At 41.7% G+C, this 21,334-nt stretch overlaps 1 protein-coding gene across 10 annotated transcripts in view; it reads right to left on the bottom strand.

The window, feature by feature from the left end:
- LOC144504621 (pleckstrin homology domain-containing family G member 1-like) overlaps window positions 1-21,334 on the bottom strand; it is a 201,765-nt gene that overhangs the window by 91,975 nt on the left and 88,456 nt on the right. For 6 of the 10 annotated variants that reach the window (XM_078230258.1, XM_078230263.1, XM_078230260.1 and 3 more), the window contains one exon: window positions 17,187-17,261. In XM_078230258.1, coding sequence (XP_078086384.1) covers window positions 17,187-17,235 — 49 coding nt within the window. In that variant the 5' untranslated portion in view covers window positions 17,236-17,261. Of the gene's footprint in view, window positions 1-10,756; window positions 10,917-17,186; window positions 17,262-21,334 lie in introns of all 10 variants that reach the window. The other 4 variants (XM_078230256.1, XM_078230254.1, XM_078230257.1 and 1 more) reach the window with 1 other exon arrangement.

The following is a 21,334-nucleotide window of genomic DNA, read 5'->3' as shown; positions in this document are numbered from 1 at the left end:
TAATTCCCCTACCGATCAGAAATCCATCTATCCGTGACTTAAACATATTCAACGAGGTAGCCTCCACTACTTCAGTGGGCAGAGAATTCCAGAGATTCACCACCCTCTCAGAGAAGAAGTTCCTCCTCAACTCTGTCCTAAACTGACCCCCCTTTATTTTGAGGCTGTGCCCTCTAGTTCTGGTTTCCTTTCTAAGTGGAAAGAATCTCTCCACTTCTACCCTATTCAGCCCCTTCATTATCTTATATGCCTCCAAGATCACCCCTCAGCCTTCTAAACTCCAACGAGTACAAACCTAATCTGCTCAATCTCTCCTCATAATCTACACCCCTCATCTCCGGGATAGCTAGCACGAGGGGACATAGCTTTAAATTGAGGGGTGATAGATATAGGACAGATGTCAGAGGTAGGTTCTTCACTCAGAGAGTAGTAAGGGTGTGGAATGCCCTGCCTGCAGCAGTAGTGGACTCATCAACATTAAGGGCATTTAAATGGACATTGGATAAACATATGGATGATATTGGAATAGTGTAAGTTAGAAGGGCTTTAGATTGGTCTCACTGGTCGGCGCAACATTGAGGGCCGAAGGACCTGTACTGTGCTATAATGTTCTATGTTCTATGGGCAGCAGAGTTATGGATAATCCAGTTTGTTTCCATATTATGCGACCTCTGCTTCATAACTATGAATAGCGTGGTTTTAAAAGTAGTTAGCGTTTTATTACAGTAACGACACATGGAGACAGGCTCCCACTGTGACTATGGAACATGTTTACATTAAATCGACCAGCACCAAGCAGGGATTGTAAAAGTTAATGAGAAAAAAAACAGCCATGAAATTAGAGACAAATCAACAAAGATAAGAAACACATGTACTGTGCAGAACAACATCAGGAAGGGAGAAAGAATTTGAAAAATGAGTCAAAACAGATGTAATGGGATTGAAGTAACTTTCAAAAAGAAAGAGCACCTTCATAACCTCAGAACATGCCTCACAGCCAATTAAGTACTTGCAGTCACTAGGAAGGAATGGCAACAGCCATAAATATAGCAAGTTCCCACAACCAGAAGAGACCTCATGTCTGTGCTATGGGGTGAGGGATAAATGTTGGCCAAGACATGGGAGAAAATATCCCTGCTCTTCTTCCACATAGTGCCTTGGGATTTTTGACATCCACTAAGGGTGTAAATGGGCTCCCAGTTTAACATTTCATCTCAAAGGCAGCACTTCCAACAGTGCAGCACACCCTCAGTACCATGTAGAAGAGTTAGTCCAGATTACAGGCCCTTATCCCCGGAGTGTTAAACCTAGAACCTTCCGACTCAAGACTATACAGAAATGCTACCAGGCTGAGACAAGGCTGACTTGACTTTGCCCAGCAACTTGCCTTTTGTGGCCATTTTAAAAATAATCAAGGTTTATGCAGTTAGATCAAAATCTTTACGCATTTCTGAATGCTTCTAAGAATAGGGGCACTCCATTTGAATCAAATTTCAACTTCACACGCAAATTGACAATGTGCAACCTTCCCCTTTTTATCTGGACCTTCAGATTTTTTTTTAAAACCCTCCTCCACCTAGCAACCAGGAACAATATTGTTCCAGTTCAATAGTTTTGCAAACCAAGAAACTCAAAAATAGTAGGCAGGAAAGTGCGAGCTCACACTCGAACCCTTATCACAGGAAGTCCCAATTCTGGGTGGAGATGAACTTCAATGTTAAAATGTTTGAGCGTCTCAGCACAAAGGAAAAGGTTCAACAGCTCATCGGGGATGGCCCTCCCACGAGGACAGAGCTAATCAGATTTTGAGCTCATGTTTTCTCGTCTCTGGTGGCTGCTTTCAAAATTTCACTGATCAAGATACCACTCAAACAAAGGGAGCTGTCCTCAGTAACCATATGTTAGTGGTCCAATAATCTAGAGAACTAGCCCAAATTCCACTTTGCAGTTTAAGAATTAGTATTCAGTTTCTAATGGGTCAGAAATTGCTAAAGCAGCACATCCAAAAAGGACACAAATAGGATTCATCACCCCCCTACTTCAGTGTGCTTGCAATTGACATTAAGAAATCTGGGCCACATCATACCCATTGCATTACAGGAAAGCAGAACTAGAGTTAAATTAGAGACAGAATCAAAGACAAACGGAGTAAATCAGGGCACCAAGAAAAAAAAGGGACAAAAAAAAAGAGGATATTATAACAGCTGAGTTTGGGAACTGCAGTATTGGTCCTTGAGAAACTGAATTAATGGCAGGGTAAGCATGCCAAATATATACAAATATTTTTGAGCTGGGCAGGCTAGAGTAGGAGTCCTTTCATAGGACCTGCTGGAAGAAGAATGATCTGGTTTGCTTTCTAGCATCCTGAGTCACGTGGGATAAGCCTAATGGAGTCGTTGACTGATCATAACATTTAGTCACCATCAATTAGTCTATCCTGAAGATCACTAGTAAATCCCCATTGTTGGAGAACTTTACCATCGTCCCAAAGTTAACCCGCTTCCACCCTTCATCATCAAAAACTCGTAAACCGTATCCCAAAATGTTTATTTTCTCAAGGATCCAATTTGCATGTGTGTCAAAACAGATCTGGATCATGAAACATTGCCATCTGGCACCAAACAGGAATGTAGATGACAAGGCTGGCGTAATAACGCAGCCATGATGGATAAAACCAATTTTAAAACCTCTGGGAACAATTTACGATCTGTAGGATTGAGCATTACAACCTCATTGTTGTGTTTCTGGATGTTCCCTTTCTGGACCTCCGAGTGGCATATCAGAACCATAAATTACATCATCAACAGAGGCCTTATGACATGAAATAGGGAGATTAAATTGCATTAACTTGCAAGGCCAGGCTCACATCAAGAGTATGATTTTTTCTGATTTAAAGCTGAACAAGTCATCAAGCAATTTGCAGAGAATTAGATCTACTGACTTTACTTTGCCAAAATTGCTGCATTTAATTAATGAATAATGGTGAGTGCAATCATTCATTTTTTTCAGCAATTTCTAAGCCAATGTCTAGAAGTAGTTTTAAAACTAGTATCATGGAGCTAAGTTTAAAATCCATTCTTTCATATACCCTGACTGAGCATTGGAGAGAGTTTGTTTTTAAATACACTTCATTGCTTTACACAGATTTATAACTTTTATTTGGCAAGCAACATAAAACATAAGTTAAATTGGACCAGAAGTCTGTCAGCATTAAATGTAGAAAACACAATCCTACGGAAATTCAATTTCTCTTTCTAAACATAAGGAATGGTGCAGTGGTGTCATTTATTTGAAGGAGCAATATAGTTATTTATTTGAAAACTAACTTGTAGAGAGTTTGGCTTCAAAATAATATAAAATCATTCCTTGCATTTGAGAAACTAGGGGATTAAAGATCAACTTGAAGGGTAAGGCTGTTATACAAGTTTACTTGTCAAACCCTAACCCAGCAGATGCAATTCGATAACGCAGCACCTTGCATTGATAATGAAGTGATGGCTTGGGAATCAGATTTGGAAGAATGAAATGGGATAAGACAGTAGTCCTGGACAGGCCTTTGAGAATGACATATGCCTTTAATATGTGATCATCTTTCCAAGGAAAGAATCAACAAGTGGTTAGTAGAGGCATTGTTAATGCAATGGGATTGATTAGTTGGCCAACATTCATCCCTCACCCCATAGCGCTGACATATTGTCTCTTCTGGTTGTGGGAACTTGCTATATTTATGGCTGCTGCCATTCCTCCTTAGTGAATGCAAGTACTTAATTGGCTGAGAGACATTCATACCAAGAAGAATGCAATAGTGGAGGGTTCCTAATCCAGGACAACTTGGGGATCAACTGGTTTCTTTTCAATTGACCCAAGATTAATGCTCATTCAAAACATTATAACTGCAGCCAGTGATCTCCTCAACAACTAACATCTCGTATAATGGACTCAGCCCCTATTAGCTTCAAGGGTGCCCGGGAATAATGGAGCACTGAACCATGCAAACCAACAGTAGGTTTAGGGGTTGCCAATCCCCCAGCACTGCCCTGGAATCTCCAGGAGTTAGCCAGGAGAAATATTATAAGGGCAACAAATTTGCTGATTTTCTTTGAACACTTGTTTCTGGTTATAAAAATGTTGGATATGGGAAAAAAAGGGCTGTTTGTGGACTGTTAAAAGAATCATCCAAAACGATAATGTATAGTCCATTTCCCTTCCAATTGGTTTGGAAAGATGATGCACTAGGACATGGGGCCAACCAATTGTAGGAGTATGAGGGATGTGGAGAGAGATCACATGATGCCTCCCTCCAGGAGGATGTCCAAAGTTGCCAACTCTAGGTAGGCCTATGTTCATCAGTCTCAAGGATATCGATATATGACTAAATACCAATTACGCAGAAGGTTCAAGTTACAAGTCCCAAGGATGCAACTGATAATCTGATCTGGTAATGTGGGCATTGATATTGAAATCACTATTGTGGAGGTGCGAGATGATGGCTCAGTGATACTATCCTGCCCGGGTTTGAACTCCACTCCAGACAGCCCTATAGCGTGCAGATTGCATGGGATGTGGGAGCTCATAAAACCTTTGCACTCAACAGGGCAAGCCACCTTCAGCTGGTAAATACAGCCATGGCCATGTGTTCACGTTATGGGCTCCCAGCTTGTTAACCAGCTGGCGAATCCTTCCACAACTTCACCCTTACAACAGTCATTGCCCTCAGAGGTCACTTCCAGTTCCTTCCCAAAGTCCTCCTGCTCACCCTTCTTACTTGACAGATGAGACAAGACATCAGTCTGGCAATAACTCCCTTTCCACACAACTCAAAATTTACATTTTTCTGTCTAGATAACCGCAACTATCTTGGCCCTGTGTTTTTTATGCAAGTAATTACTCAAGTAACCAGTGGATACTGTCCAAGCTGATTTTTCCTTTCTGAACCCCTTGCCAAATTCTTGAATTGTAGAAACAAAGTCGATATACTGCAGAACAAGTCATTTGCCCAATTTGATACCAACATTGCAAAGGAGGTGGAATATATATTCAATGGTCTTAAAACAGAAATACTGCACCACATGGCTTCCATTTGCTTTAGAATAGAAGTATATCACCAAATTTAATACAGGAAGTTTCCCATTTCACCCTGACCTGGAAACATTTGTATAATTGACAGCTGAATGCTTTGTACCAAGAATGGCTCATGAATTTGAATCATGCTTGTAGCTCGACAGGCTTTCCTAGCTTGGTACTATTTGAACTCGATATCAAATGCCACAGCACATGTTGTTACTAATCCTGTTCATGTGTCACAAGGCCAGACTGGTGTCTCCCACGGTATAGTGCAAATCCACATCAAGATCATCCAGTCTGCAGAAACGTGTATTCACTGCATAAGCTGATAGCCATCTACCTTTGGAATAGGTTATGGAGACAATTACCTAACATCTAACCTAAATTCAAGCAAGCTTGTTTAAAAACATTATGCCCACCAGTCCTCCTAAATATTGGAGTTCAAATTGCTCATCTGTTTGGACTAGGTATAATATTTTCATCTCAACCCCACTGAACATTTCCTTTGGTATCTATATTCCTATAATGAGGGGACCAAAACTGCATTTAAATGGGTTTGTACCAAGGCTTATAGAAAAATAATACTTATTTTATATTTAAATATCAAGTCAATATATCCCAACGCACATTCCACTTGTGTCCCTTGGTAGTACAGAAGTCGTCGAATACTACTGAAAAGAGCATTCATCTGGCCAAATGCAAGAATGCAAAATTTCAAAACAAATAATTTATATTACAGGGAAAAAAAGAATGTGGATTGTTGATTGATGGGCAAAAATAGATGCCAATTGGCCAAGATGTTGCCAAAGATGCAAGGCTTGAACATTTTCCTGGTATTTTCCACCAACAGGATATTGCCACCAGTCTAAAAAAAAAAGATGCATTGCCCATCCTAATTTCAGAGGGCATTTAAGAATCTACAGTCATGTGGAGGCCAGGCAAGGTTGGATTGAGCAACAGTATAAATTTCAGTGCCGGTGCAATGCCAGGTATGTTTGCCCTATGTCCCAGTGATTGGCTAATCAAATCAAAAGCACGTTTTCTAGGTTGTTTGTAATAAGCCAAGTACAGACCATACTCAGCAACTTGCAAAACGTCTGTTGATGATTCGGCGATTGTGCAGCAGTTACTGAATAATCCGGAGTGTGTTAATAGCTACACTCGTAATGTAGCTCATTTATACTTTCCAGAAGCAGCATTCATCCATAGCGACCAGTTCTTTGTGAACAACAAAGGAATATCTCCAAACCGTGCACTTTAAAAAGTTACCTAGGAGCTTGTCACTTTTTCTGTGGCAACACCACAGCCAGAAACAACTTCCCAACTAATCAGCACTGTGATTGCCTGAAATTTGGCAAACAGGATTGCAAGACAATAAGCTCCAGCAGGTCTCTCTTTTCAGCAGTATTCATATTCACAATAGACATGGCGTGATTTCTCAGAAGGCCAAATAATCAAAGTTTAAAAAAAAAATTCATGGACATCATGTATTGTCCATGCTAATTTCAGAGGGCATATAAGGATCTTCCACATTGCTGTGGATCTGGAGTCACGTGGAGACCAGGCAAGGTTGGCATATTAGTGAGCAAGATGGGTTTTTAATGACAATCGATAGTGGTTGGCTACACAATGGTGTGGTTAACAAAAATAGCTAGAACACCTTGAAAAGGAGATAGATATTTATACAAAACCTCTAACACAGCTTTACCCAAACCAACTTCAGCAGGAAGTACAATTTGATGAGCATACAGACCAAGAATTTTCAAAAGTACTAGAAACACCCTCAGCACTTGAGAAGGCAAGCTAATTGATTCAGTTTTTGAACCTTTGCCGGAATTTATTTGTTCTCTTTACAGATGCCGATGGACTTGCTCAGTAGTTTTTAGAATTTTCTGCATTTTGATTCATAGTTCAGGCAAAAGCTGAATTGTTAATGCATGTGGATTTTTGACAATGCATATGTGGCCAAGTCAGATGTAAAGTACTCAGCTTACAATGTATCTACTGAAAAACAGACCAGATCCTAGACTGATGTCTTTAGTGTCCCACATGTATCAAGATACATTTCCAAATTCTTGCACGTCTTCCACAGCAGTTAGGGTTGCCACCTCTGGTTGAATACAATCCTGGGAAATGATCACCTGCCTCCAACTGCCCATCCTCATATTCCCACCGTACCCATCCGCATATATTTTTCCCCCACTCTGGAGATCAATCTTTAAAAAACATCCTACGACACCATTTCAAAGAGCAGAAGGAGCGTTCTTGCTCGTCTCCTGGTCAACATTTAACCCCAAATTACCATCATTAAAACAGGTGATGGATCTGGCCATTGTTACATTGCTGTTGGTGGGACAATGCTGCAAGCAAATTGGCAAATGGCTTACCAAAAAGGTAATTCCCATTCTGGGATCATATCCCATGGCAGGAACGTGGAGTGTTTTCTGTTGTAGTGGTCGAAGGGAAAACACACCAAATCTTCTGGCCCCGATTGCAACTGATTACGCACCCAAGGGTTTTGTGCTGTATTCTGTGCCAGGGCGGGCCTGATGACATGTAGTCCAGTCATTTCTGGGCACCAAATTGAAAAGGCACCGAACATCATTAGCCTTCTAAGATGATGGAACTCTAGGAACATTAAGGACGGTAGATGTACCCACTCCAGGACACCAAATCTGGAAGGTCCATCTGCAGATACTCCACGACTGTTGCCATTCCAGAGTCCAGGCACCCTCCATCCTGAACTCCGAGGCAGCCCCAGGCATTGTTCAGGTAAGTCCCAACATCTGCATGCCACGTTGTTCCAAGCATGTTTTCCACCAACTTTTGTCCCCCACCATCATCGTAGAGAATCAGGAGTGGGTGGTCAGACCTTCATTTGCATCCATTAGCTGAATGCAAATTTGTTTCATGTGCGCCTTTGCTAGGTTTCCTGACACACCGTAGTGGGCACCATTGGAAGATCTGGCAGGAAATTCACACTGGTGTGAAACCAATTTTTGGACCTCCATCTTCTCTCTCTCCCCTCCCCCCACCCACCCCCACCCCACCCACCAGCAGGGACTTGTATTTGGCTGCGAAAACAGTCTCTAAGGTGTAGTATTAACTTGGCAACTATGTCAGGGTGCTTCAGTTGTAAAATAACTATTTCAGGCAGGAAGTTCTCAATTATCTCAGGTCTTCGTTAGTTTTGCAGTTTTATTTGATAAACTGGATAAAAGTCCAAAGTTTAAAAAACATACAGCAATTAATCTTTGTCTGGATGCTACAATGTACAAATATAGTGCAAAGTATAGGCTGCTAATTCACGACAGCACTCTGAATGGCTCCGAAAGAATGTACGTAGAGCAAATCAGTGTGCATTCTTTAAGACTGAAATAAGGCTTTTGCACTGACCTGCTCAGAAGTACTGCAACTCCCAGAGAGCTTTGACAAAGGGTCATCTGGACTCGAAACATCAGCTCTTTTCTCTCCTTACAGGTGTTGCCAGACCTGCTGAGATTTTGCAGCATTTTCTCTTTTGGTTTTAGACTCCAGCATCTGCAGTACTTTGCTTTTATCCAGAGGGGGATAGCTTGCTGAATGAGCACTTTATCCCTTGAATAATTGCTACACTCTCCTTATGTACATAAAGATTCAGAATCCCCACTAGTTAACTTGTTTAACACACAAGAAAAGCATCAAAACACTCACTAATCAGTGGCATTCCTTCCTGGTTTTGTAACAAATTCTTTTGAGGAAAGAATTACCTTTCAGAACCCCAAACTTCCTGGTCTGACAATAGCAATTCAAATGGAAAGGTGTGGCACACCGTCACTTCATTATAGAGAGAGAGAGAGAGAGGAAGGCTTTCCATAAGCAAACACCACAGGAGTACATTGTTCAACAGATTACATCCTGGAGTTAAGAGTCCACCACAGTACGAAAGACAACCAGCAATGAAAACACCACATCCAAAGTTTCCAGAGGCACAGCTACAAGTGCTTCATTTCTTCCCCCCCCCCCGCCTCCCCCCCGCCTCCCCAGGATCAAAGAATGAGATTCCTACATTTCAAATCAAAATTGCTTTTTATGACCATTTTAAGACCAGAAGCAGCTTTGGATCTGCTTGACCGAATGCAGAGTACTTAGTTGTGATGGCACTCAACCTCAAATTCTGGGTTTCCAAGTCCCACTTCACAGACATGGGTCACAGTTTTGTGCCCACATTTACTGAGCGCAAATAGAGACGTGGGTGCAAAATATCATGAGACTCAAAACGAGAACTTCACCCCTTGCCCAGGAAGGTTGAGAACCTCATTTCAATAAATGTAACTATAATTAGCAGGCTTCCCTGCCGTTTCACCCCTCCCACATTTGGAATTCCCTCATTGCCGACGTGATGTCATGCCAGCGAGGTTTAAAACTGTTTCCCAAAAAAGTAAACCGGGCGAAGGGAAACCTCCAGGGCTGTACAGGCAAGTATAGACCCTGGGGGAAAGAGGGAAAACCCTGGCAGAGCAGAACCAGGGGGCCTGCTGGGTAGCTCCTGTTCATTCGATCAGAGATTGCAGCACCCTTTTGAAGGGCACCCCAATCCTAGGATTCCTGGCTTTTTCCATAATCAAAATCCTGTCTGCTCGGGTTAATGGAAAGTGTTGCATGGCACAGATATTCCTGACGTCCATCAACTCCTCAACTAATATCAGTAAAACAGAATATCTGGTCATTACCTCACCATTTGGCTGCTGTGGTTCCTAGATTACAACAAAGGCTACACTTCAAAAGTACTAATTGGCTGTAAAGTTTTTGGGAAATCCTCCGATGTGTGAAAGGAACATTAGATGTAAATCTTTAATGACCTTGCTTGGAATTTTACACCCACGGAAATTCTGTAGTTGAGATGGTGAATATGGTCAAGAATTCTCCCAGAACAATCTTTGCTCTCTCAGCCTGGTTGTTCAACTTCACTTCCTTAATTCCAAGAGATGCAGACTTAAAATATACATACCATTCAGTGCCAGATCTGGCTGGACCACAGACATGTCCTCTGCTAAACCACCAGTCCAGGATTATCACAACATGCAAGTTGGAACAGCCAGCTTCTTTTCTCTTGCTATCAACCGTCTCCTTTAACCACCCCCCCCATCCAAATGCCATCAATCTGCAAAAGCATCCCTCAGCTAGTCACACTCCCCTGCCCTTTCCCCATAGCCTTGCAAATGGTTTCAAATCAGGTGCTATCCAGTTAGCTAGTCCCACTCCCTTTTCTGCATAGTTTGGCAAATGTTTCTGTTCAGGTGCTTATCCAGTTTCCTTTGCCACTTTTGTCCTTTCTCCTCCCAACTTCCCCCACCAACAATCAGCCAACACATTACCAAACATGGTTTTCCACCCCCCTCTGCCCTAGCCCTTTCTCCCCAAGTTCATCTGGTCTCTGAGATCCAACCCCTGCTCCCTCTAGTCCCAGTAAACTGCTGACCATCCAACTTCCCGGATCCCACTAAATGGTGGTGTAAATGGCTCCCTCTCCTCAGGCACTGTCTTTCCTCCTCCCCATCCAGGATTTAGGGTCATCATAATTCTATGCTTTCCATTGCTGACATTTTGACTTGTTTCTTTCCAAAGTTGAACACATTTTCACCTTTTGAAATCTATGGTGCCATAAACAAAACAGGAATTTCAGATTTTTCCAGAGGAGAACGTTACTTACTGAAAGCAGCAAACATATTTTCAAGGTCGTCTGAAATTTTCTCAGCTTGTTCCATCTCGCGTGCTTTCAGCTGTACTTCACAAATGATGGTGACATCAGTCCTGCTGCAACGCTGGCCCCTTCCACTGTGACAGGAAGTACTGTAGCAAGGCTGAGGTCACTGCCATTTTGAAACAAATCCTTGTGAGATTTCAATTTGTGCACTGTAAACAGTTTTAATTAGCACACAGAAAATAGTTATACTCTTTAAAACAGAGCAGTGCATTGTTGGATCAGTCCTCAGGTGTTTGTAGTGGATTCCTATTTTAATAAAACCAAGGATCCCATTTGCTTTTTTTGGGACAAAAACAGTTTTAATTTGTACTTCCATGTTAGAGGTTTTGGGTACATTCTACTCTTCCAGCCCTATTTAAATGTTGCCATTTAGTTTATATTGCTCCTCATTTTTCCAACCACATGCACCACTTTACTACATTTTCTACATTAAATTGCACCCATCGCCAATTTGTCTACATCCCCAGATTAATCCTCTTCACTGTTTGCTACAGCTGAATTTGTCAAATTATTTCCTCAACATCAAAGTTCAGGTCAGTAAGCTAACCTTTGCCTCCCTTTGAAAAGCAACCAATCACCATTCCTGTCTGCTTTCGATCCCTTAACTAATTTTGTATCACTGCTGCACTGTCCCTTCAAGAAATCAAAGCTTGCCATCATTCGTTAGCTAATTGTTTCTTGGAAAAATGAGCTATCTTGTTCAATGGCCACCTCAAGAATATTTTAGACCATTTAAATCAACAGGCCTGCCATTGCCAGGTTTACTATATCTCTCCACAGGAGATGTCTAATATAATCTGGAATAGTTGGTGCACTTGCACATATCACAGGGTAAAAGAGAGGTTCCAGGCAATTATTTCTAGAAGTTTCACAGAGTCACACCAGAGACTAAGCAACACAATTTAACTTTGTGAAAAGCAGAAGGAAGTAATTGCGAGTGAGGATATTTTATTGAATAGGACCTAGGTGAATAAGATAACAATTGGCTGGAATCATTTCAAAAGTTAGATCAACATTGCTGTATTTTTTATCTGAACATTTGGTCTGGGATCTCTTCAGTGTGTAATGAGTAGAAGCACATCACCACAACACTTAGCCACACTGACTTTCTAGTTTGAGAGCAAACCTCTGGTTTGGCCTCGCACAGGTACCATCAGTGGATAGAATCAGCTTTTGAGCACTGTGCACACAAAGTTTGTGATGGGGAGTTTAAAGATGCCAAGTTGTCCCTCATGAATAATTAATTTGTCTTGCGACATGGTCAAACCAAAATGTTGAACTAATTTCCAAAGCAGTAAAAAAAAAGACAGACCCAGTGAAAAGTCTGTTACAATTGACGCAACACCAACAAGATTACCACCATTTGATATGACCATGGATTTAAGGTTATCATGTCTCAGTGGTAGCACTCTAGCCTCGCAGTCAGAAGGTTATCAATTCAAATCCAACTCCATAGATTGGAACACAATTTAGGTGCCAAGGGAGTGCTGCACTATTGCAAATGCCATCATTTGGAGGAGATATTAAACCAAATTCCTGACTCCCCTCAGGTGGGCGTCAAGATCCCACAGCACTGTTTGAAGAATAGTAAGGGGGTCCTCCCCGGTACCCTGACCAATATTCATAGAAGCCCTACAGTACAGAAAGAGGCCATTCGGCCCATCGAGTCTGCACCAACCACAATCCCACCCAGACCTACCCCCATATCCCTACATATTTACCCACTAATCCCTCTAACCTACACATCTCAGGACACTAAGGGCAATTTTAGCATGGCCAATCAACCTAACCCGCACATCTTTGGGCTCATATTCATTCCTCAAGAATTCTGGTCATCATAATGCAGTCAGTATTTCATTGTTTGTGCACTCATTGGCTGCCACAATTCTTGCACTTACAACATGACTACACTTCAAATGTATCGATTACTTGTAGGATGTTACGGTCATGAAAGGCTCCACAAAGGCAGGAACCAGTGATACAAATGAATGGAAATAATAATACAAATTAACTTGTGTTTTTATTCAGTCTTATACAATTACTGGGGTATTTAACTTTATTAAAACAGTACAGTAAGAAGTCTCACAACACCAAGTTAAAGTCCAACAGGTTTATTTGGAATCACAAGCTTTCAAAACACTGCTCCTTCATCAGGTGAGTGAGTTTTATTAGGACAGTGAGCAACATGCAGTCTACTACATTAAAAGATGCTATATACACAAGTCCTATGACGCTGACTGTGAGCACACCATCAGAAAATTTGAACCTGGTCACTTAAGGGAGGTATTTGGACAAAAAGCTTTTTCAAAGAGGTAGATTTCACACAGGGTTTTTAAAGAGGAGAAAGGTTAGGACCTAAATGGCTGCTGATGGTGATGCAAAAGAGGCCAGAATTGAAGGACCACATAGGGAGGATTATATAATTGGAAATACAGGGAAAAGGGAAAGAGTTGACAATATGAATGAAATTTCAAGTTTGTGGGGCAAGATAGGAGTGCTGGCATTTTGAGCAAATCAGTTTATGGAGGTTAAAGGGGATAGAAGGAGTGGATAGAAGATTGAGAAGTTGAGTCTAGAGACGGAAAACAGAAGAGAGGGGATCATTTGTGTCGGTGAAAAAAGACCATTTCAGTGATAAATAGGATGTGGAGTTTGAAGCTTATCTGTGGGTGGAACAGGGCAACAAGAACAAGTACAAAAAAGGAAATATGAAGCATTCACCAAGGGGGAAAATAATGGATTTTATCTGCAGCAAGTAAGCAGTCAATGTCAAGTTATTATTAAAACAAGCCCAATCAGTACTGGGATGCATCTCAAGGGCACTGATTTTATAATCAGACTGTTATTTGACCTAGAATAATTCTTTGGGAACATTACGTGCCATTTTAACACCCTTTCTTCAAGTGTATATATGAATCACTAAACTAAATTTCTCATCCCAGGGGTGGGTAAAAAGGGAACAAAGGGAAGGGACAAAAACCTGGTTCAGTTCCTTAAAAGGACCCAAGGATAAAGGAAGGTCAGGTGACTTCAAATCGGAGAGAGAGACCGGGAGTAAAAATCAAATGATGGCGCGTTCAAAGAAAAATGTCTTCCCTTCAAGTTGGAATAAAATTCCCAATTAGCCAATTCAGCAGACTAGTTGATTCCCGGGATGGCATGCTGAACATGAGAGGCTGAGTCTGTGCCAAAGAGCAACTCCTAGTGTCAAGTTACTGCAAGGATGGTAGAATAGATTCAAGAGAAGAAAAATAAGAAATACACAAAAGAAAAATTGATAGTGAAGGGCTTTGGGGAAAAGTAGGGAAGTGGGATCAAATTGGGTATCTCCACCAAAGCATTGAGCTGAAAGAATGATTACTGTAAAGATGGAAACCAACGATCCTATGAAATAGAGAGAGTGTGCAGGAAACTGTGCATTGGCAAAGAGATTTGGGTGCACAAGATCAAATGAACAGGTATAAAATAAATCAGAAAGGCTAATGTAACATTGGTCTTTAACTATGGAGAGGTGGTGGCTAGAACCACCTAGAAAGGGAGGAGTTTGTGTTTAATTATAGAACCTTGGGTCAGACTTCTCAACTGGAGTACTGTGTTCAGTTTTGGGCAGTGCACCTCAGGAAGTACTACTTCCCGAGTCATGATTCATCAGAATGATACTACAGCTAAAAAAAAAGGTTGCATATTTCCTCAAGGCTAGAAGATTGAAGAGTAATTAATTGTGTTTAAAAACAAGAACTTCTGGTGAAAGTCATTTATCTGCAATGTTAATGCTTTGGGAGGCACGGTGGCTAGCACTGCTGCCTCAGTGCCAGGGACCCGGGTTCGATTCCGGCCTTGGGTGATTGTGTGGAGTTTACATGTTCTCCCCGTGTCCACGAGGGTTTCCTCCGGGTGCTCCAATTTCCTCCCACACTCCAAAGATGTATAGGTCAGATGGATTGGCCATGCTAAATTGATCCTTAGTGTCCCAATATATGTCCAGTTAGATGGAATAGTATGGTAAATGTGTGGGGTTACATGGGTAGGGCGCAGGAGAAGGCCTGGAAAAGATACTGTCAGAGAGTTGGTGCAGATTCGATGGGCCAAATGGCCTTCTTCTGCACTGTAGGGATTATTTCTCTCTTTGCAGGTGCTGCCAGATCCAAGTATTTCTGACATTCTTATTTCAGATATCCAGCATCTGGACTTTCGACTTGACCTAAATTCAAGTATTTCTAACAGATTTCAGGACAGCGTTGTCACCCTACAATCCGGGATAGTGGAGGCTCAAGAACTTTTGAGGCACTATTACCTGATGCCATGATCCATACAATAACTAGCTACTTTGACAATCCACAACTCCCTCCCAAGTGTAATTCAAAACCAACACTGGTGTGCATTAGGATTGAGCATTTTAGATACTCATATTCTGTACCTTCACTGGTGGAAACAAGAAACAATAACAAATCCCCCTTCCTCAAAAACAAAGCAAACCTTTGCAAAGTGGAATCCAACAAAAAGCTAATAGCTCGGAGCCAAAGAACAACTCCCAAAGATACCAGGCCAGCTTTCATCATCACTGGGAAATTTGGCCACTCATTTGCCAATACTTGGCTGACTGACTGATCAGGTCAATTTTTTCTCTACAATCTAGTTCGGATACAAGATCCCCATGATCAGATTTGAAATGAACTATTCTTCATACTACAAATAAAAATTTGGTTTATTCACTTTGTTTAATGGATCTGGTCTTGCACAAATTGGTTATGTTTTGCCTACATTAACTGTAGCAATTACATTTTCTTTGTTCTGGATTTAGGCAAGGAAATGTCCTCGCCTGATCAAATCTATTTGTGGCTCTGTTTCAGTGACAGATGGGCCGAGGTAAAAGCACAGAAGCAATCAAAATGGGGAGGTGGAATTATGTGGTCTTAGTGATATAATTGTATGGGGAGGAACACAATAGCAACCCAGCCTCATCCCCTTTCTCCTGGTCTGGCAAAATGCTGACAATTTTTTACAAAGTTATTCAGTGCCATGCTCTGCTCCCAACTCCTGTGGCTTTTTAGCTCAACTACAAATTCTTCACACGAGACTTTGAAAAATACAACACCACCACGAACCATCCAGCCTCAAACCAAAGACGTGGCAGCTAAAATTGCTCTCAAATCCTTGCTAGCCATTTGAATTATGATCCGACAATCCTCTGTCCTGTACTTTGCAATGAATTCCATCTATTACTTCAATATGCCACATGTAAATGAGAAAATGCAACTTGCTGGAAAAAGAGATAATTGGGCTTAGAGATGGAGGCGGCATTGAGGGATTTACTGCAAAAAAGACCCTTTGGTCCATAATATCTGTGCCATAACCTTACTCGAGCAATCCAAACAAAACCCACTCCCCTAACTCCATACCTTTGCTTCAAATGTCTCAGCCACTGCAGCAAATATCCCATGCTCCAAGTATATTTGGGTTCTCACCATACACTCCCATACATCATTGACGAAAACACCAGATCAAATGCATATTGGCCAAATTACTATGTGTTAAGATATTGTATTGACACCTGACAATGTATGAAATAGAGCCCAATATTTCTAGTCAGGAATTCTTGTAATTTTCAATCTCTGATGGAAAGCTGCTTAGACGGAATTCCTCTCAGAAATCACTAGCAGAATTAGCACAGAATTCCATAGGGAACAAAAGATGTTAGAAACATCCTTTTCCAAACAAACTCTCGATAGTCCGACAGACAAATCAAAACATGAACCAATTTTGACACGTGGGAATTTTAAAAACAATGATGACTGGAGTAACAATTCAGCTCAAACCACCCCTGGTAGCATTTCAAATAAGTGTACCAATTATCAAAAGTAACCATCTTCTTGGATCTATTGGCACAAGACATTTACACTTTCTCCACAGAGTAACTATCTGCAGCCTCCATTTTGAATTTCAGTAAGGGCACAGCCCAGGACACCATCCATGGCCAAGTCTACCCACCACCTTAAATACCAGCACACTGACAGTGTGAACCATATACAAGATACACATACTGCAATACTTCACTAAGTCTCCTTCAATAAACCTGCAGCAGTTAAGGCAGCTAGGGATAGACAATGATAGACAGTGGTTTGGTCAGCAACATTCTATGAACGAACTTTTAAAACCCTCCATTCGCATTGCGCACTTAAATTTGAATTCTGACCAAGGATAGTGAGTGACTGATTGACTGAGACTCTGTAACTCAATCATATAAAAAAAACAACACTGGTGCCACAAATGACACCTCTGAGCAACACCAACTATGGCACAAAGACTCTGGCCTCCAAATGAAATAATTTTAAAATGAGACACTGTTGCTGATAAAAACAGGAACCAAAATACCCACCTTCACTTTTGGATACAGCCTCTATCTCTTCCAGTGCCTTACCAGGCATGTCGATACAGCGTACTCTTGCAGAACCTGAAGAAAAAGACAGCAGTGGATTCTTAAACATGGCCAAAATATCCCTGTGAAAAAAATACCCCTAGATGTGTTAACCCTGTCTCAGCAATAGTATTCTTGCCTCAGTCAAAAGTTCAAGGCACTCAATCTAGGCTGATGTTCCCTGTATAGTCATGATTGGAGCACCGCACTGCCATTTTGAATAGGTGAGGCCCTGTCTGCCCTCAGAGATGGACTTAAATGATCCCACGGTCCCCCCATTTAAGAACAGGAAGAGAGCCCATACTACTGTGGCTGCTATCTTACAAAGAATGGACACAATGAATTAACATTGATATCAGGATTAGTGATAAGAATGCAGAACATACTATCATAGGTGGTGGTTGAGATGGCCAGTATAGAGGAGTTCAAAAGGGCAACTAGACCAGCATATGTTGATACAGTTGATGAGGAAAGGAGGGATAAGGCTTAAGAGCAGAATAGATGGGATGGACTAGTTTGGCCAAATAACCTGTTCCAATGCTACATTTTCTCCCCAACTCTGTTCTGTGCTGGCAGTTAAGCTGCTTTGAACCAAGTCTTGTCCATTATAGGCATACAGCACAAGTTATTCACTGGACTACAACCTAATTAACTCAAGTCATGATCTCAAAATTCACAAGCAAAGGTCTGAAGATTTGCATATGCTTTGTACTCATTTCCCACTAACCTCAGATCCTTTTATTGTGCAACTCCACTGAAATAGGTTAAGCATTCTCAAATGGCATAGCGGAGCTAATTATTCACAAGTATTACAAGAGCAGAACAAGACCTGGTAATAGTTTGTTAGTAACCCTGATGATTTGCACATAACTCAAGTGGAATCGCTAATTGAAAAGCACTCTTGGTTGAATGCATTTCCTCAATTCTGCAATAATGCTACTGTTCTGAAATGTGTCAAGTTATTAACACTTGAGGTTCCATCTACTCTTTCATTTGGAGGCAAGATCCCATCACACTATTTTAGATTAGGGGCTTTCCTCTTAGTGCAAAAGCAAAGCATTGTAGATGCTGGCAATCAGATGAAAATAGGAAATGCTGGAAATACTCAGGCCTGACAACCTCTTTGGAGAGAAAAAGTTATATATCAGTTCTGTGATCTTATCAATTACCCAAAACATCCTCTCTCTATAGGTGTTGTCAGATTGGTGTACTTGCAGCATTTTCTGTACAACCTCTCACTCCTGGGTATCCAGAGGTTGAGAAAGGAGTGCGCAAATACAAATCTTTGATGATATTGCTGAAAAAAAAGCTCTTTGCTAAAAAGGATCAGGGGCCTAACATCCAGACCTTGGATATCACTCACCCCATCTCCAAATTTAGAAATGCTTCAGAACAGTGGATGAGTAAAGAGAGGAATTTCACTACTACCAATACCCACCAATTAACAAAACAAAACTTGGCATTTATTAAAACATCAAGTCACAACACAAAATCTGACACCAAGCCATATAATGAAGTAGAAGGGTGGGTGACCACAAGGTCAGCCAATAGGCATTGCAGAGAAGGCTAGAACTGAGGAGTGCAGATATCTGGGACGGTTGTTGGGCTGGAGAAGACAATGGAAACATGGAGCAGGGCAGTTTGGAGGAATTTGAAAACGAAGGAATGGAATTTTAAATCAAGGCATTGCATAATGCACGATGGGGGGGGGGGCGGGGGGGGGGGGAAGAAAACAGGAGTCAAGATTTAGGACACAAGTTGTGGTTGACAGTTTATGGAGGGTAGAAAAATGGGAGGCTGGCAAGGAGTATGTTGGAATACTCAAATCTTGGAGGTGACAACAAAAAAAGAACTATTGATAAGTGCCCTGACAGCAGGTGGGTCAAGACAAAATTAGCTAAACAATACAGAGTGGAAACAGGTGGGCAAGTGAAGACGCAGTGTGAACGGAAGCAAATCTTGGGGTGAAAAGCGACAATGTTGAGCACAATCTGGCTCAGCCTCATAGTTGCTAGAGTCAGTGGCCTGGGCACAGCCTGCAGCAGGAACCAAAGGGAGGCAGCTTTGGCCTTTCAAGTACCTGATTGGATGAGAACACCTCTGCACATCTCGGACAAGTAGTGTGGCAATTTAGTGATGGTCAAGGAGGGAGGAGTTTGAGAGGTAGTTAATGAGGTAAAGCTGAGTGTTAGTGAAATTCTGAAAACTGTTTTTGGACTATGTTGCCAAGGGCAGCACATAGATGAAAAAGAGGTATTTCAGTGACAATGGCATCAGAGTAGAAAGGGAAGCCATTGCAGATGATTCACTGGCTACAACGGAATAGAAACAGGTGAAAGCAGTCTCATGCAGCTAAATAGTGAAGAGGTGTTGGGGCTGTGGGAGAGAAAGGGATGGAGAATGGTGTGGTGTTCTTAATGTCAAAAGATCAGAGACAGGATGACCTGTGTAACTATGCAAAAAGGTAATGTGATTTTAATAAGAGCAGTTTCAGGACTTTGGGAAAGCCAGAAACCTGATTGGAGGAATTCAACTATGAAGTTCTTGAAAGATGGACATAGATTTAGGAGAAGACAGCACATTCAAGTACATAAGGTTGGAGATGGAGTGGTAGTTTTCAAGAAGGAAGCATCAAGAGACAACCTCACCCAGGAAACATTTTGGCAATATGGGAACCAGAAAGGGAAAAGTTGGGTGGTGAGTTCATTGGGAAGAAAGTGAAGCAGCACTCATGGACAAGGCAAACTCAGAAAAAAAGGTATGACCAGAGATGGGAGAGAAAGAAAAAGTTTAGAGTAGAGGAGGAACATTTCCTGCTTTGCTTAGGCATGCTCGAGGAAGGGAGGAAAGCAGTAGAAACACATGATTTAGTAACAAAGTTCCCAAGCTCCTTGCATTAGTTGAAGGTGTGGGCAGAGGAGACAATTACCCCAAGATGTCATTTTATAGAAACAGAATCAGGTGTCTTCTTTGCATTCCAGAATGATCCGTTTTGGCAGACTTGAGCAAGGTGCAGAGGGCTGCATGTGGTCCAGCCAGATTTGGTAGCAATGCTAAAATCAGCTGTCCATTCAAGATATGCCCCTTAAGCTCAAGGGAAAGGAGGTAATGGCTGCATGTGGGGAAGAAATGCAATCAACCACAATAAGTTAATGGATAGCAAGGACTTTGTTCACAAAAAGAACAAAAACTCTCAGCAGGGAGATTGCAGATGGAAGGCACAGGGAAGGAAATATATTGACAATTTTAGCCCTCAACAGGTTCACTGGTTGGGAAGGTTGCAGAGTAGGATAGGGCAGTTGGGGGGGGGGTTACTGCTCATAAAGGAGACAACAATGAATGCCTCGATTCAGATGATGCTAAGAAAGGCACAGGATCTTTAGACTCGAGGCTTAAACATCAGGGGAAGTTGGAAGGTCAAAGAGGGTTTGAAGGGTTGAGGTAGGGATTTGGGAGAGCAGGAAGGGATCAAATGCAAATTTTCTCAGCACTAAAAAGGGATTCCCATGCAGATAAACACCAGGATTGTATTAACAACATAGGTGAGCTCAGCACTACAGAGAACATATTTCATTGACTTAGTGCACCACCCTGGGTTGCCAAAGAAGAGGCTATGATCCAGCCAGAGTGTGGTGAACCATAGATGGTTACCACTATGGGTACTTGTACATATGTTACTCTTGTTACTGTTGGGGTTAGGGTTGGGGTGTTCCACCTGTTAGCATTGTTCTGTGGTACACTCCGTTTGGCTCCGCCTTCTTACAGGAGTATAAAGGTCACTGCTACTTCCTAGTGGCCCTTAGTCTGGGATAGTATTGTTAAGCAGTATGCTCTATTCTTGTTGTGAATAAAAGCCTTTATTCCCGGGTACGTCCTAGCCTCCCGAGTGAATTAATCGCGCATCACAGAGTTTCACAATTTTTCACAAATAAGGCAAGGGCCATCCAATTGAAATCTTTAGTCTAGCAGATGCTGAACATCTTGCACGCAATCATATCAGAACACTGAATCAGCAGGACACTGTAGCTCCTGTCCAGTCATGTTCTTTTTTCTTGCCTGCACTCTCACTCACCAGTCATAACAGGAATCCATACATAAAAGAGAAAAAA

This window comes from Mustelus asterias, chromosome 15 (genome assembly GCF_964213995.1).
Source record: "Mustelus asterias chromosome 15, sMusAst1.hap1.1, whole genome shotgun sequence".
Lineage (NCBI taxonomy): Eukaryota > Metazoa > Chordata > Chondrichthyes > Carcharhiniformes > Triakidae > Mustelus > Mustelus asterias.
This window is presented reverse-complemented; position numbering and strand designations above follow the sequence as displayed.